The sequence below is a fragment of the Panonychus citri genome, unplaced genomic scaffold (assembly GCF_014898815.1).
Source record: "Panonychus citri isolate SS breed McGregor unplaced genomic scaffold, ASM1489881v1 Contig00116, whole genome shotgun sequence".
NCBI classification, from domain to species: domain Eukaryota; kingdom Metazoa; phylum Arthropoda; class Arachnida; order Trombidiformes; family Tetranychidae; genus Panonychus; species Panonychus citri.
Window position 1 is genome coordinate 668,993 of NW_026515521.1, and position 15,567 is coordinate 684,559.

A 15,567-nucleotide genomic window follows, 5' to 3' on the forward strand; every position below is an offset into this window, starting at 1 on the left:
AATGAGTTTCGAATGGTTTTTAATCATTCGCGCAACTTAGCTACTAAAATTAATTGATAATCTTTATCATCAATGATAAGACTTAGATGATTTACTCATTGATTTTTCTTATCTTGATTGTTTAATCTATTAATTTTAGTCGCTACCTGCGCGAATGATTAAAAACCATTCGAAACTCATTTTTCACGACTGTATATGATAATACAATAAAGATAACTTTTCATACCTAATCAGTTGACCATTTTAAGACTACACTACTTAAATTAGTGGACAGACTTATCATCATATCTCTGGGTTAACTTTATCTCTCATTGATTCGATTCAACTACGTGAATGATTAAAAAAGTGGTCGCAAACTCAAAGTCTTTGGCTGTATAAGGGAGAGAGTCCAATAAGGAAAAGATGATGACCAGAGTGGGAAAGAAAAGTGTGAGAGTGCATTTGCCTTATAGAGAAAAGTTGACACGTTCCTTTAAAATACAAAGACACTCAAACGACCTTTATTGTCTTTCACTTCTCGAGAGATATTCAGTTAAATAGAAGTACTAGATTAGAAACTCCCTGTAAAAGACCTGACAATCTTTGCTAATGAAACTGTGTCTATTAACTATCGATTGTTGATAGCACGTTCTAAAATTAATCATTTTAAAAGCATTTAATCGTAAAATCATAACGAAAGTTGGGATGTCAATTCGATTAGTATAAATGATAGAAAATGAATTTGGACAAAAATCTTTGGAGAGAACCTAAAACTTTTCAATCATTTTATCTTATTCTTTACTTTTAATATTGAAGCTTAAAATTTTGATTTCGAAGTTCAGATAGAATGAATTTCACACAAGATCCTTTTAAAGTCTTCTTCGCTATGTATGACCCGGGCCCGAATTTTAATCGGAGAGCTATGTTTTTCATTATGTCTAATCTTTTAGGCAACGTTCCAATAGAATTTATATTTTTTCCTGAGAGCCGTAAAAATGAAAGTTACCAATATGTTTTCTCGTTAGGAGATTATGACTTGCTGTATCTTTATGAAAATATACGTCGTTTTGACTTTGGATTGAAAAATCTATCCATAAATCCAATAATAATGAGTGACTATTGTGTCTTCATTAACTTTTATCCAAATTCTTCGACCCCTTCAATTGACAAAGGAATTCTATCTGCATTTGAAATCATCGATTATTCTGTTTACCTGCTCATCTCGTTGTTGGTTATTCTTGGTTTGGTGATATATTTCATAAGATCATATTCGATAAATGCAGCTGGAAATGGAAATACTGAACAACTTCGACTCCAAAAGTTTCTATTGTTGATGAAAAGTAAATTTGGTCTACTCTTGTTTCTTTCTTGTTTAATTTCTGGTCACTACATTTTCCATCTATTTTCAACATCGTTCACGACTCAATACTCGATATCCCTCCGACCACCACCACTTAATAAATGGTCTGACTTGTATTCTCACCCCAGAGTTAATTGCACTGTTATATATGAACAGAGCTGCCAGAGGCGAGTGTATGAAACATATGGCTCATCAGACCCACTCATTTCGGTTGAAAACACATTCATCCAATATTTTTCCCAAAATCTTGATAAACCAATTTTATCACATTTTACTGAATACTCTGATTTATCAACAATGGTGCTACGGTTTTGTTTAGCAAAGATTAATGGTAACGCGGTAAATAATTTTCTCTACCAAACTGGAACACGTTACTATTATGAAGAGCTTTATGCATTAATTTACAGCACCAAGAATCCTTATAAGAAACGTTGGATTATTAAATGTTTATACGCAATCCTCGAACAAGGATATTTTTATGCTACTGAGGAACGAGCAGTTAGCAAGATTCATGGTCCTTTGATAAAAAAATATTATCCACAATGTTGGCGCTTTGAAAAGCTGAATACCAACCCTCAAAGTTCATATCGACCAATTAACTATTCTAATTTCGTTGATTTTCTGTTTCTTTTTGTATCACTTAATTTTCTAGCTTTTTGCGTCTTTATCATTGAGCATCTCATTATGAAATTTAACAATCGATGTCCAATGGTGTTTGGAAACCTGTAACAAATAAAATGTCAATGATAAAATGATAAGATTTTCTTCTCATTTTTTGTCTATGTAAAAGAGGTATGTTTCGCCCAAAATCGACTTTCGTAAAACTTAAAATAAGGTCACAATTCTAATAGAGTACGTCAAAAAACAATTTTTTTTACCCGTAATTGTACTAGCGAAAATGTCATAATAGAAAATTTACCAAAATTCACCATTATTGTGTGACCTTGACTTCATATTCTCTTGAATTCAATACTTTATTATGCATTGACTCATTAATTATACTATGAACTATTTAAAGTTGTCATTGCAACGATTCATTTCTTTTCCTTTTTATATCTTGACACGTAACATCCTGTGCATCGCACTTTTCGACGCCGATCAAAAGTTTAATGAATGAAAACTAAATAATGATTGATAATTAATGAAATTGTTTTCTTGACAATTTCTTAATCAATTTGTTAATCTGGTAAATGATGAATATAAGCGTCAATGTCTCAATTTAAAGTGATTAGTTTTCTCAATAACGTAACGAATTTGAGATGTTTAGTTACGATCTTTCATTAGTTCTAGAGGTGTGGTAACTCTTGACGAGAACAATCTGTTATCGCCTATTTGGATAGACGATCAGCCTAGATGCACAACTATGGGATATACCTTCGTACAATCGCTTTAGAAGAAGAGTTGGTTTTGATGATACTTCTACTAGTATCTCTATTGATGGAAAAAGCTGTGGTTATCATGATAAACATGATGAAGAATGTTCACTTCAGTAGTATGAAAACCTCCGCTTTTGAGCCAGAAGCGTTAATGGAAATGGGGGTGGGGATCAAGGAACGCTCTAGAACATTCTAGAAAGTTCAATGAACTGGGATGGTGTAAGCAATAACCTTGAAATGCAATTTAAATGAACCAATAAAAATAACTATAAAAAGCACTAGTCTTTGTTAGTTGATCATCAGAATCAAAATGTGGACAGATCAAGTTGTGTTTAATTACGGTGCAAGTAGACTAGAAGCCAATATAAGTATTGATGTTGTTAAAAATGAAAATTTGACAGTAAAGATAAGTGAATGGGCGCATAGTCATCCAGATGGAAATTATGATTAGAGATGGGCAATTAGTGAGATTCCAACTAATCGATTAATCGATTGTTGAAAGTGCGAAAGAGAGGAAAAAATTTAGCGAAAGAGAAACTATTGAGAGGGAAATTTAAAGAGTAAAATAAAGGTAAAATAGAAAAGGAAAAAGACATAAAAGAAAGAGAAATTATCTAATCGATTACTGAAATAGTTAATCGACGATTAGTTGCCACTAACTAATCGATTAATTAATCGGTAATCGGAATAATCGCCCATCTCTAATTGGACTGTTGAAGTCTCTTTTGTTACATTCAGACGTTTAAAATTTCTTGTTGACCGAATAGATTATGACAATCTCCCAGATGAATTGATATTTGGCCATGTTAAAGCGGCTTTGGAGCTGATGAAGCTAATGAAGAGCAAAGAGTTCTCAGAGAAATATGAATCTTTCCTGGTCAAAAATGATCTAATATAAGAATAAAATTATTAAAAAGTCTAAATACTTGTAACAATTTATTTAATCGGCCAATTATAAATCATGAGTGATCAAGTCTACACGTTGCTGCTTTTCCTCCCTCTAATCATTCTCATAATCCTTAGGTATTATTTCATCATCTCTTTTATTCAAAATGAAAATAGCTAATCTTGTGGCATTATGGGATTATGGTCAAAAAATTTCCCTCAACAATGTAATGAAGAAAATCAATGCAGATGTAATAAAAAATGGTCTACAGACTCTTCTCACATTTTAATCAGGAAAAATAATTGCCACGGGATGTAAAACAATGTAACAACCTCGTGTTCATGTTCAATCTATTTATCCAGGAGCCAAATTTAGTATTGTTAACGTTACAGCATCTGCTTTCCTCTTTCTTTCCTTTCCTATTTTTCGCCAAGTGCGAATCGATTAATTTTCGATGTAAATGCTAGTCCTAATACTACTCAGGATCCAGGGCACTAGCCGTTTTTACTGTTTAACGCCCATGTTCAAGTATTGGTGGCTCTCAGCGTTTTCGTCAAAATATCAGGATAATGAATCTTCGTTGAGTAAATTGTTCTGAACAATGTTATTTCGATTGTAACTTCTCAGTGAGTTTCAGAAAGTCCTTCCAATGGTTCCATCTATTGTTAGAGATTTCATCAACTCTCACACAGTATAATTCAAAAGTCGATTAATAATCTTAATCAATAATTTTCAATGAATCAAAGTGAAGTTTCGTTCTTTTATTCTGTTTTTAATTCACTTATTTTAATGCATCTAACTAATTAATCTCATCATCATGCAACAAATTTACTTTAATCGTATGAAAAGATACTCTCCTGGAAATAGTGTGAAAATAATTAATTGCTCAATTGTTACTTTCAAATCATCAACACCTTATCCAAAACTGAAAGTTGAAATGTTATCTTCCAATCAGCCAACAATCAATACAATCAGAGACAAAGAAATCTAAATAAAACAATTAAATCATCAATCATCAGTATTGACACTCAATAAAAAATTAGTAAAACTGTTTTCACATTTACACCTTAAAGTGATTGTTGTCAACCAAACCCATCAAGCCAATCAGTTTAATTAGTGATTAACAATTTAAAGGATGTTACACAATCAGAGATCCAAGGAAGAGGAGGAGAGAAGGAGATTAAAAGATTAAATCATTAGCGTCATTTAATTAATAGTTTAATAGTGAATTTATTTGAACAATTTGCCATTCAGACTAAGTGTTGTGTTTAATTAACAACTCAAACAATTAACAATGAGTGATTCAATTAACAATGAGTTTACCATTTCCAATCAACAAGGGACAATTAAAGCTACATTTGTCAACGTTGGTGCTTCATTGAAAAACTTAATTGTTATTGATAAAAATGGTGATCATCAAGATATTGTCCTTGGTTTACCAAATCCAATTGATTACGTTGATAACAATTTAGCTTATTTTGGTTGTGTTGTTGGTCGAGTTGCCGGAAGGTAAGTAATCAAATTGTCTGTTTTTAATCATTAAATTCTGATTGAAAAGTTAATTGTTACCTACTTGTTGATCTATCATTTAAAGGATTAAAGATGCTCAATTTAATCTTGATGGTAAACAATACAAATTGATTGCTAATAAAGGTACTAATCTTTTACATGGAGGTAAAATTGGTTACAGTCAAAAACCATGGATTATGGTTAATCAATCAACTAATTCAGTTAAATTTCAATTAATTTCACCTGATGGTGATAATGGTTTTCCTGGAAGTCTTCAAGTAACAATTGAATATATTGTCACCCAATCAAATGAATTATCATTCAATTATGAAGCTAAATTGATCAATGATGATCAAGAAAAGGATATACAATCAACCATAATTAATTTAACTAATCATAGTTATTTTAATCTAAGTGGATTTTCATTTAAAGATGACAAAACAATTCTTAATCATATTGTCCAAACAAATTGTAATCAAGTTTTGGATAAAGATGATGATCTAACTGCTAATGGTAAAATTTTGAACGTTAATTCAGTTAATGGGTTAGATTTTACTCAACCCAAAACCATTGGTCAGTCAATTGAATTAACTAATGGTGGTTATGATGATTGTTACCTTGTACCTAATTACACTGGAACTGATGGTCAGGGTGGGTCACAATGTGTTCCAGTGATAAATGTTACCTGTCCAGCGTCCGGGATAAAACTTACAATGTCCACCACTGAGCCTTCATTTCAATTTTATACCGGAAATTTCATCACGACCAATATACTGACCAAACGATATCCACATGAAAATGACCTTCAATATGATAAACATTTTGGATTCTGTCTTGAAGCTCAACGTCCACCCAACGCAATTAACGTTCCCGGTTGGGAATCTTATGTAATCCTGAAACGAGGACAAACTTATAAACAGAAAACTGTTTATTCATTTACAACAGTAAACAATTAATTGTGATTGATTAACTTTCCAATGCACAGTTAATCTGTAACCAATTGTATTAGACAGTTACAATCAAGAGAATCATTTTCATTGTTATAACAATTGTTAACCATTTTAATGAATTGATTAAAATTTGATACTTTTCATTGTTAAGGTGATCGGTAATGTAAATTAATTGATTGTTGTTTCAATTGTTTCATCAAATTTTCAAGGTTTGCATCCTGTCAACATTAATAAAAAACTTTTCTCTCATAATATTAATTGTTGTTGTTTCTTTAATCAAATTAAAAAATTGATCATTGAACAGTTCAACTGATTAAAGTTTCAGGAAGATTAAGATAATTGTTGAAATGATCAACAATTATGTTCATTTTGTACCTTTGATCAACTTGCGAGATGATAATTTCTGTCTTCGATTGAGGTTAATTGTTACCTTGGTAATACATTTGATTGAGAAGCTGATTTTTTTATGGTTTTATGGTTAATTATCAAAGAGAAATTAGTTGATTGTTGTTGTTTCGTCTTCTTCTTTTTTTTTGATTAACCTCGAACTAAAATTACCAGAGAAAATCTCAAATGATTAGTAAATTAAATAATCTGACAACTAGATAAATGAAGTTACAACTTTGGTTAACCTTGTAAAAGAGTTTTAATTATGAGAATATTTTTTCTTTTCCAAGGTTAATTTACTGATTTCGTTTTGGAATAAATATTTTACGATTGTCGAGATAATTGTGAATGATTAATGGAAGTTGGAAGTTGTTGTTGTCATTAGTATTATTTTGTTATTCTTCAAGTTCCATCAATGGTTTTGCTCTGATTATCTTGATCTCATCAACTGGTTTATCGTTTTTATCGGTTTGTACTCGTCCTATTTTTTTAATTGTACCAATTCCCTTATGAATCCGACCAAAAATGGCATGTTTACCGTCCAACCAGGATGTTTGTGCCAATGTGATGAAAAATTGTGACCCATTGGTGTTTGCACCTGAATTGGCCATCGATAGTATACCGGCTCCGGTGTGTTTAAGATCCCCGTGAATCTCATCGTCAAAATTTTTACCATAAACTGATGAACCACCTCGACCTGTTCCCGTTGGATCACCTCCTTGGATCATGAAATCGGTGATAACCCGATGGAAAATTGTACCATCATAATAACCACGACGGGAAAGCTCAGCGAAATTATGACAAGTCCTTGGTGCATGTAACCAGTACAATTCAACGATAAACTTACCATGACTTTAGAGAATCAGAAAGGAAAAGATAGAAAATGGAAAAATCAGTTAAATTAAAATGGAAACTAAATCAACAATCAACAACCAATAATCAAAATAATAAGAGAAAAACAAAACAGAGAAATTGAAAAACTCACTTGGTTTCAAACTCCACAAATGGTGGTTGCCATGATTCAGTGATCGCTACCATAGTTAATTAAAAAGTTCTCACAGTGAATAGTAGTTAGAATTGATTGAGAAAAAGAGAATTAATAAAAATTAGAACTGAAAATTAAGAACAATTAAGAAATGAAAATCTTTTCGTCTAAAATCAAAGTAAACAAAACAAGAGAAATTCAATCAGCTGTTGCTCACATGGTTTTCTCTTCCTGTCAACATTAATAACAGAAGAAAAGAATTGACTTTTAAATTGTTCTCTTTGATTTTTATTCTCACTCAAGTAAATCAGCTAATTGTTACACTCCAATCAGCAATTAAAATGATCCAGAATAAAAGAGTAAACCAGAATTTTGTTTTCCCCTTCAAATGAATATGTTATTGACCTTTAATCAGAACTGATTGATATAAGTTATTTGTTACTGGTCATCAAAAAAGGTTCACCAGGAAAATGAGACATTCAAGTTTCATCGTTGAACAAATAAACTTTGTTAAAGATTCTAAATGAATAATCAAATTGTTCTTTCGCTAATTGTGATCACCTTAATTGTTACCATGGTCGCAACTGCATCGATTGATAAATGTGAGTAAATTTTTACCTCTCCAATTCTCATATTACATCAACAATTAGTTGATTAGTTTTTTCAACCTCTCTTGTTTACAATTAGCCTCCATCATTAACGGTGATTCAATTAGGAACATTGAAAGAGATTCAATGAAACAGAATACAATCAAAGCGAGAAATATTATCCAGAGAGTTCCGGCTTTAATTGTGAGGTCATTATTTTCCGTCCTCGATAATACAATTGGAAGAGTTTATGGAACAGTAATTGGTTTATATTCTATGATCAAATATGGTTAATTAACGTGGATTTAGTTAATTACTCGATCTCTCTACAACTAAATTAAATCCGTTACCATGTTTTGCGATTTTCCTGTCAATATATTGAACGAAAAAAAAGTTTTTTTTTAGTTAAATTGTTCTTTCCAATTGTTATTCTTAATTTAATAGACCAGGTCATTGATTAGATCTTTTTGTACAATAGTTAATTTGATCACGATTTGATCTGTTATCTATTAAGTGTTGTGAAAATCGAAGGTACAAATTAAATGAATCAATTGATTATCATCGTTAATTGAAAGGTTTCATTTTATTTTGGTAAACCGGAATTTTCAGTTTTCCATGTCAAGTTTATGTGATGCTGACCCTTCATCAGAAATTGATTATATGTTACTGGTCATCAAAAGGGTTACCAGAAACATTCAAATTCTTGGACATTCAAGTTTCATCATTCAACAGATAAACTTAATAGTTGAAGAGTTAAAATGAAAATGAATAATCAAATTGTTCTTTCGCTAATTGTGATCACCTTAATTGTTACCATGGTCGCAACTGCATCGATTGATAAATGTAAGTAAATTTTACTGTTACGGCTCATTTGCTTGATTTCTTTAATTTCTCTTGTCTTTAATTAGCTTCCACAATCAAGGATGGTTCAATCAGGAATCTCGAAAGTGATAAACAATCAACAATTCAACAGAATTCAATCAAGGCGAGAGATATTATCAAGATGATTCCGTTTGTTATTCGTCGATCATTCAATTCCGTTCTTGATACAATTGGGAAAATTTATGTAATTCCCCTTGGTTTATATGCTATGATCACCGGAGGTCCTGGTTAATTACCGTTTAATTAGCTCATCAATTGTGAGGAAATTGATTTTTTATCATTCGTTTCAATAGGAAACAGGATATCATCACAATTTGTAATCTATTTGATCAACCAAGGTACGAATTTATATGAATTAAAGTCATCATTTAGTAATTGAAAGATTTCATTTTATTTTGGTTATTTGGGTTGATTATGTTTCGGGTTAAATTGATTGTGATTGTCTATCATTTTTGGCATTTCTTTTTTACAATATAATATATAAGAAATGTATAAGTGAAAAAGATACAAATATAAAGGTTATTATTTTACATGTAGATTTTTACAGAATTGGAAATCAATTGAAATAATATCAATCGTTATCAGGGATATTTCATTTCACACAAATTCGTGTCAATATTTACAATGGAATCCATTTTAAGATTATATCGTTTCTTTCCAGTTCGCTGTCCAGTTTAGAGATTAATTTCTCTTTGATGAAACTCAGGTCATTTTCATTATTTGATTTCTCCTTTAACCATAAGTGTTCCAGGGCACAAAATAGATAACCTAATTTTAGAAATAGAATTACGATTAATTGTATTGATTTGCCAAGATGATTAACTTACAATAAACTTTATGAAAATCCTCTAAACAAGTAGTTCCGAAATGACTATTATAAAAGTGAGTTTTCAATCGACCGGTATTGAGTAGATTAATTGTAACGTAGGTCAAATAGATTCCGGTGGATGCGAACGGGAATCTACAATTTAAAAGATCAGTTGAAAAAATGGTTAGTAAATTGTTATATTGATGATTGGAATAGAGAAACTTATTGTCAGAATTTTACCCATTGATTGTTGATTTCGAATGATTGAGAATCTGTTGAGCATTTTTGGTATAATTAATTGAGAAGTAAAGTAGATTTTCCAATCCGAGAAGACCAATTCCTCTGAAATTTGCCACTGGATCTTCACAATTAAAACCAATTTCAATCCATTGAGATGAGATTTTGGATTGTAACGGATTATTAGGATTCAATGAATTCCAAAGTTTGGTGAGTTTTTTAACATGTTTCGAATTGTTTAGATCGATTGGTACATTTCGAAGACAATTAATTTTGTACTGTAAATTCTTATAACCATAGATTTGAAGGAAACATATTCTCATGGCAGTGACAAATCTATTATATCGAAGTAAAGAAGAAAAAGAAAAAAAGAGATTAATGATTAATTCTCATTGCGAAATGGAAAACAACATTGATTGGTAATCCAATGGATTTGAATATTCTTACTCTGGGTGATTGGAGGGATTAATTTCTTTCTCATTACAAATCGATTCAACTGCATTTTCCACCAATTGAACAACCTCTCTGGTATTACTTGAATTAAATCGACCATTTTTAGCGACATCATCAAGCTGATTTCGAATCGTTTTCACAATTTGACACTTTGATGAGTAGACACATTTTTCCACTTCCAATGATCGCTGGGCTCCTTTTTCCGTCTTATAGCAAATTCGCTGGAGTTCACATAAACCGGTACATTTTCTCAGGCCAATTTTAACCCAAGGTTTAAGATAGAACCATAAAAGAGATAAAATTGATGACAAAGTAAAACTGATGATATAATTGATAAACAAACGAAAACTGGATAACCAAGAAGGCAAATAGCCTTTAGACAAAGATTTAACAGAGGTCATTCCCATAGGAAAACAAATAATTCACATTCAATCTTACATGAGAAAGAAAAAGGATAATCTCTTACTATTGGATTGTCGTAGAAAAGCAAATTCTAAATAAATAGAATCAGATTAATCAATTGCTAAGAAATTAAAAAATTCTATTCTAAAACAATAATGTTTCTCTTTTCTTTGGACAAAAAAAAAGATGAAAATCCAAGAGGTTGGAAATTTTTTCTATAGAAAACAAAAACAACACATTGAAAGAATATTAAAACACGATAATCACCAAAGTTAAAAGTCACTCATCTACTCTAATTAAACGGAATTAAGTTCACAATAAATCAGTTGATTAGAATAAGAAAATAATCAAATCTAATTGTCAAATTGAGAGACAAAAGATTTGAAAAGAAAGAAAAAAAATTTGGTATCGGATATTCAATGGATCTAAATGATATCGATACTTTTTTGTTGTTCTTTTGTTGTTGATTGATGACAATCGAAGTGTCGAGTTGATTTAATTGATTAATTCTTTTAATTGACTTTCATTTAAATTGTCGTTTTACAGAGATACAGAGATGAAGCTTCGGTAAGTGTTAATTGTTGAGTATAAATGTGATTCGATTGACGAATTTTCCAATTCAAAGTTTATTGTTTTTCTATTTTTTTTTTGTTTCGATAACTTTTTTTCTTGACCTCATCTTTTGTTGTCCATTTTGTTTGTTGTTGTTTTTTAGATGACCTTTTACCCTTGGAGTTTATTGATGATTAATTTGAAGATGTTAATGGTGATGATGGTAAAATAATCTCACATACAAAGGGCTAAATAACAAGTTTGCTCAGGTTGAAATTGAATGTCTTTGAGGTTTGGGAAAATGTTATTCCATCGGGTCAATGTTTCTGTTGATGGTAAAACTTTGAAGGTCAATTTACACGAGGTCAAATTTGGACAATTTTGAATTGCATATTCATAGAAGACAATTGATCGTCCAGTTCCATCAATTGTAAGATGATTAAGCTTTTTAAATGAACCAAAATAGATTAACTCGGGATAAGTTAAGGTGAGTTCAAGTTTTTCCAAATTGTGACAATATTGAGAAATAAGGTTAACAATGGTCCGGTCAAACTCCAAGGGTATTGCTGATTTCCGTGAATATTTAAAGCCAGTTAATTGTTGACCATGAGTTGATAAAAATTGTTCAAAATCTTTCGGATCAAATGAGATATTAATCAAACTGAGATGAAGCAAAGATTTGGGAACCATTTCCAATACAAACGAATCCAAATGGAAATCAAATGCATGGAGAGTTTTCAACTGGACACATCGGGATAGAAGCCATTTAAATTCAGCATAATCTGAATCAATTGTGTCCATTGTCCAGTTTGATTTGAATCGGGAAGTGTGACGAGCCTTAAGAACCAATTTATCGACAAACGATAAACCGGAAACATCGGAATCGGAGAAACCAAGAAGTCCATCTTGTTCATCAGTAAAATCCAATATCTCATTGTGACTGTTTCAATATAGAATTGGAATATAAATTACCAGAACAATTAATCGTTACCATTGAGTCGTCAGGTTAATTGTTTTGTATTACTTACAATTCAATGATTTTACGACAGACACCAAACAATTGGCTACTTTTGAATTTGATTGATTCATATTTTCTTATATCATTAAATTCACTTGGATAGAGAATATTTTTCATGTGTAAATAAACTGCATCGGTTTTTAATCCACATTCAATTAATTGCTCGAATCTTTTACAAACTAGAATACGAAAAGAAAAGAAAAGTGTAAAAAATTAAGTTAATCATTGGAAAAGAGGAAGATGAAAAAAAAGAGAAATTGAAAATACTCATGACAACAGAAAACAAAAGGAAAAACATTCAACTAAATTGTCGATTTATTTACAATCAGGACAATTAACGAATTGTCAACTTGGAGTAATTTTAAGGTGACAGTTAAAGTCAATGACAGAGAATATTAATTGTCACTTGTTGGGTGATTAGGAAAAGAAAATCTTACCTCTAATTAGTCTTAATCTCTCTCGGATATTAACAATGTAGGAGAAAATGTGATGAAGACAATCATCATTTAGAATAAGAATTGAATTACAAGGTGAACTATTCATGATACTATTGATTGATTTTACAGATTTTCAGATTCTCTGGTAGTTAATTAACAATTAGAGAGAATAATAATCACAGTTAAACGAAAATTAATCGTCAAATTATCACAATTAACTCAAAGAACAACAAATAACAAGTCAACCCTTGTGATTGGAAATGTAAACAAATCAACATATGTTAATGTTGCGTCATAGCAATCAAATTCATTCTGAGATCATTTAATTAATTGATTGTTAATAACACGTTAATTTAGATTATAATAAATTCTAGATAAACAAAAGTGAGTGAATAACTGACTAAACAATGTAATAAATATGATCTATTCTGATTGGAAATCTTGATTGCATAAATTAAATGCTTTCTCGCTGAAAACGTTACTAAATTAACGGCACAATTAAAACTCTAATTCAAATTTGTTAAACTAAATAGTGAATCAATTAACCTTTTTAAACTTTTCTCTTCTAAATTGGAGAAGGTAAAAATCTGATCAGTAAAAATAAAAATCGGATCTTAATCATGAGCTCAATCATTTGATTCCAATCAATCTGGATGATTAGAGATGAGAGAGTTGAACTTAAGTGAATGTTAATCAAGGACGAACAATTTATTAATTGTAAATCCTGAGAAAAGGAGCAATTTAGCCGATTTTTTTTTTCAGAAGAATATTTTTTCTTTTTAATCTCTGTTAACTTTTTTTCTGTTGTTTATGTTTGCGGTTTCCTTTTCTTTTTTTGATTTAATTTTGATTACCGATATTTCATCTCGTAATTAAGGTAATTATTGAAAATTGTTTAGAATATTGAATAGAAAAAAAAAGTGATTTTCTGTTCTTTTTTTTCATCTCCTTCTTTTCATGATGGTCTTTTCTGTCATGTTTTGTCCTTTGCAAATATCAGCTGTTGATGTTGATTAATTTACTATGATGTTTACGATGGGTTTAGACGATTTCTGGTAATTATTTCTTGGAAATATTATCTATCATTATCATCTCTGTATACATGTAATTTGGATAAATTACCGTACAAAAACATCAGTATTACGGAAACTTGAATGATCTCTTAAACTGTCATTGTGAGTCTTGTATTCCATTATCGTGTTCAATGGTAAATTGAGTACACGTTTAAGGGTATCTCGTATTCGGATTGTGGTAATTGAATCATTGGCAGTTTTATTCCAAACGGAGATAATATCTTCTTGAGACCTTATTGAAACAACAGCTCCACAAATTTCCTCACCAACCATAAATTGTTCACCGAGAATGGCTAAAATTAGATTCTCCCAACACCGAGATGCTAAACCTTTTCTTAAACGAACGATCCATTTTCCTCCTTCCTTGTTAGCATCATCCTGAGAAAAGAATTGACATCAAGGTGGACAAACCATTGGAATCAATAGAAAGAGAGAAAGAGAGAAGAAGATAGAATTAAAATCAAATTAGAACAATAATAATAAAACTGTAATGGTAAAGGTAAAGGGTTGAAGAGAAGGAGATAGAGAAAAGGTTCAGCTCGGGAATAGGAAGAAAAGAATAGAATAATTTTGTCGTGTCTCTTACCTCCCATAAAGGTTTGATTCCATCTTTGAAAAGGTGTAAATCCGAGTGACCAGATAACTCGGATGGACGTAAGAGATAAGATTGTACAGACCAGAATTGTTCAACGGTAGAAAATGTAGCAATGATCCTTAGACTTTGGTCGTAAGTCAATGGATTGGTTAATTTACCTGGAGTCCGACGAGAATACCAAATACAATAAGTATACTGAAGACGATGGTGCCCATCAATTGGCTCCAATGATCGGGTTCTTTCTTGGTGATTCTCATGTTCTTGGTGATGGTTATTATTATCACTCTCTTGAGCCATGATATTAGACGAAATGTTTAGGAAATTGAAATAGAGAAGGAGGGAAGAGAATTTGTTTATAATGAAAAGAGAGAGAGAAATAGAGACAAAGCAAAGGAATAGAAAGAGAGAGAGAGTCAGATAATCGTTACAATGGTTAAAGTGTAAAAAGAAAATTACAAAAGAGAGAATTAGAAATGAGACAAAATTGAACAGGGGAAATATGAAGACAGAAATAGTATATCAACAGTTATATTTGTTACAAAGGTTTTCCAATAATTTATCAATATAACTTAATAATTTATCTCATACGAAGAGTTGAAGGATTATAAATACACAGAGAGAGTATAAATGGAGACACAGTTAATTGATCAATTGATTGGGCATAATTAAGTAAAGGCTACACGTTGATTATAGACAATATTTCAAACATTAGAATATAATTTAAGGTGAATAAGTGTTGAATGAGTTGTTGTTGTTGAGATTAACTCTGGTTGGAATATATAAATATAGTTAGAGAACACAAGAAGAGAAAAAAAAAGAAAGAGTGAGAGAGAAAAAAGAGAGAGAGGGAGAAAGAGAGAAAAAGGAAAGATGAAGGAAGACAAAAATGTGAGGAGAATAAAAAATTATAAACACAAAGTGAGAAACTCAATTTTTCCACCACAGAGAAAAAGGTAAATTGTGTCCGGAGAATTGAAGACAATTTGGTAATAAACGATGATCACGAACAATTTATTCTGATGACAATCACAATTAATTTAAAAAAGAAAATTAATTCAATCGGTTTGATGACTGGCAAGAATTAGAGAGAG

The 15,567-nt window shown here is 30.9% G+C and overlaps 5 protein-coding genes and 1 long non-coding RNA gene across 6 annotated transcripts; 2 read left to right on the forward strand and 4 right to left on the reverse strand.

Moving 5' to 3' along the window:
* The first annotated feature begins 4,201 nt into the window (after positions 1-4,201).
* Positions 4,202-6,312, forward strand: LOC128390211 (galactose mutarotase-like). The gene is made up of 2 exons (XM_053349892.1): positions 4,202-5,110; positions 5,196-6,312. The coding sequence occupies exons 1-2, from the start codon at positions 4,896-4,898 to the stop codon at positions 6,064-6,066; spliced, it is 1,086 nt and encodes a 361-aa protein (XP_053205867.1). The 5' UTR covers positions 4,202-4,895; the 3' UTR covers positions 6,067-6,312.
* A 370-nt stretch (positions 6,313-6,682) lies between these two features.
* Positions 6,683-7,574, reverse strand: LOC128390219 (peptidyl-prolyl cis-trans isomerase-like 1). Its single transcript, XM_053349904.1, has 2 exons — positions 7,433-7,574; positions 6,683-7,299 (listed from the first exon to the last, which is right to left on the reverse strand). Exons 1-2 carry the CDS (start codon positions 7,483-7,485, stop codon positions 6,843-6,845), a joined length of 510 nt encoding a protein of 169 aa, XP_053205879.1. The 5' UTR covers positions 7,486-7,574; the 3' UTR covers positions 6,683-6,842.
* Positions 7,575-7,868: 294 nt separating this feature from the next.
* On the forward strand, positions 7,869-9,275 carry LOC128390220 (uncharacterized). The gene is made up of 3 exons (XR_008325588.1): positions 7,869-8,034; positions 8,120-8,862; positions 8,928-9,275. It is a non-coding gene; the product is annotated as an uncharacterized LOC128390220 (long non-coding RNA).
* LOC128390212 (ELMO domain-containing protein 2-like) lies at positions 9,269-11,134 on the reverse strand. The gene is made up of 4 exons (XM_053349893.1): positions 10,394-11,134; positions 9,950-10,282; positions 9,729-9,862; positions 9,269-9,669 (listed from the first exon to the last, which is right to left on the reverse strand). Exons 1-4 carry the CDS (start codon positions 10,804-10,806, stop codon positions 9,521-9,523), a joined length of 1,029 nt encoding a protein of 342 aa, XP_053205868.1. The 5' UTR covers positions 10,807-11,134; the 3' UTR covers positions 9,269-9,520.
* Positions 11,135-11,295: 161 nt separating this feature from the next.
* On the reverse strand, positions 11,296-13,088 carry LOC128390213 (uncharacterized). Its single transcript, XM_053349894.1, has 3 exons — positions 12,809-13,088; positions 12,382-12,550; positions 11,296-12,293 (listed from the first exon to the last, which is right to left on the reverse strand). The coding sequence occupies exons 1-3, from the start codon at positions 12,912-12,914 to the stop codon at positions 11,588-11,590; spliced, it is 981 nt and encodes a 326-aa protein (XP_053205869.1). The 5' UTR covers positions 12,915-13,088; the 3' UTR covers positions 11,296-11,587.
* Positions 13,089-13,486: 398 nt separating this feature from the next.
* On the reverse strand, positions 13,487-15,564 carry LOC128390218 (eukaryotic translation initiation factor 4E type 2-like). The gene is made up of 2 exons (XM_053349902.1): positions 14,468-15,564; positions 13,487-14,259 (listed from the first exon to the last, which is right to left on the reverse strand). Exons 1-2 carry the CDS (start codon positions 14,771-14,773, stop codon positions 13,927-13,929), a joined length of 639 nt encoding a protein of 212 aa, XP_053205877.1. The 5' UTR covers positions 14,774-15,564; the 3' UTR covers positions 13,487-13,926.
* Positions 15,565-15,567: the final 3 nt, after the last annotated feature.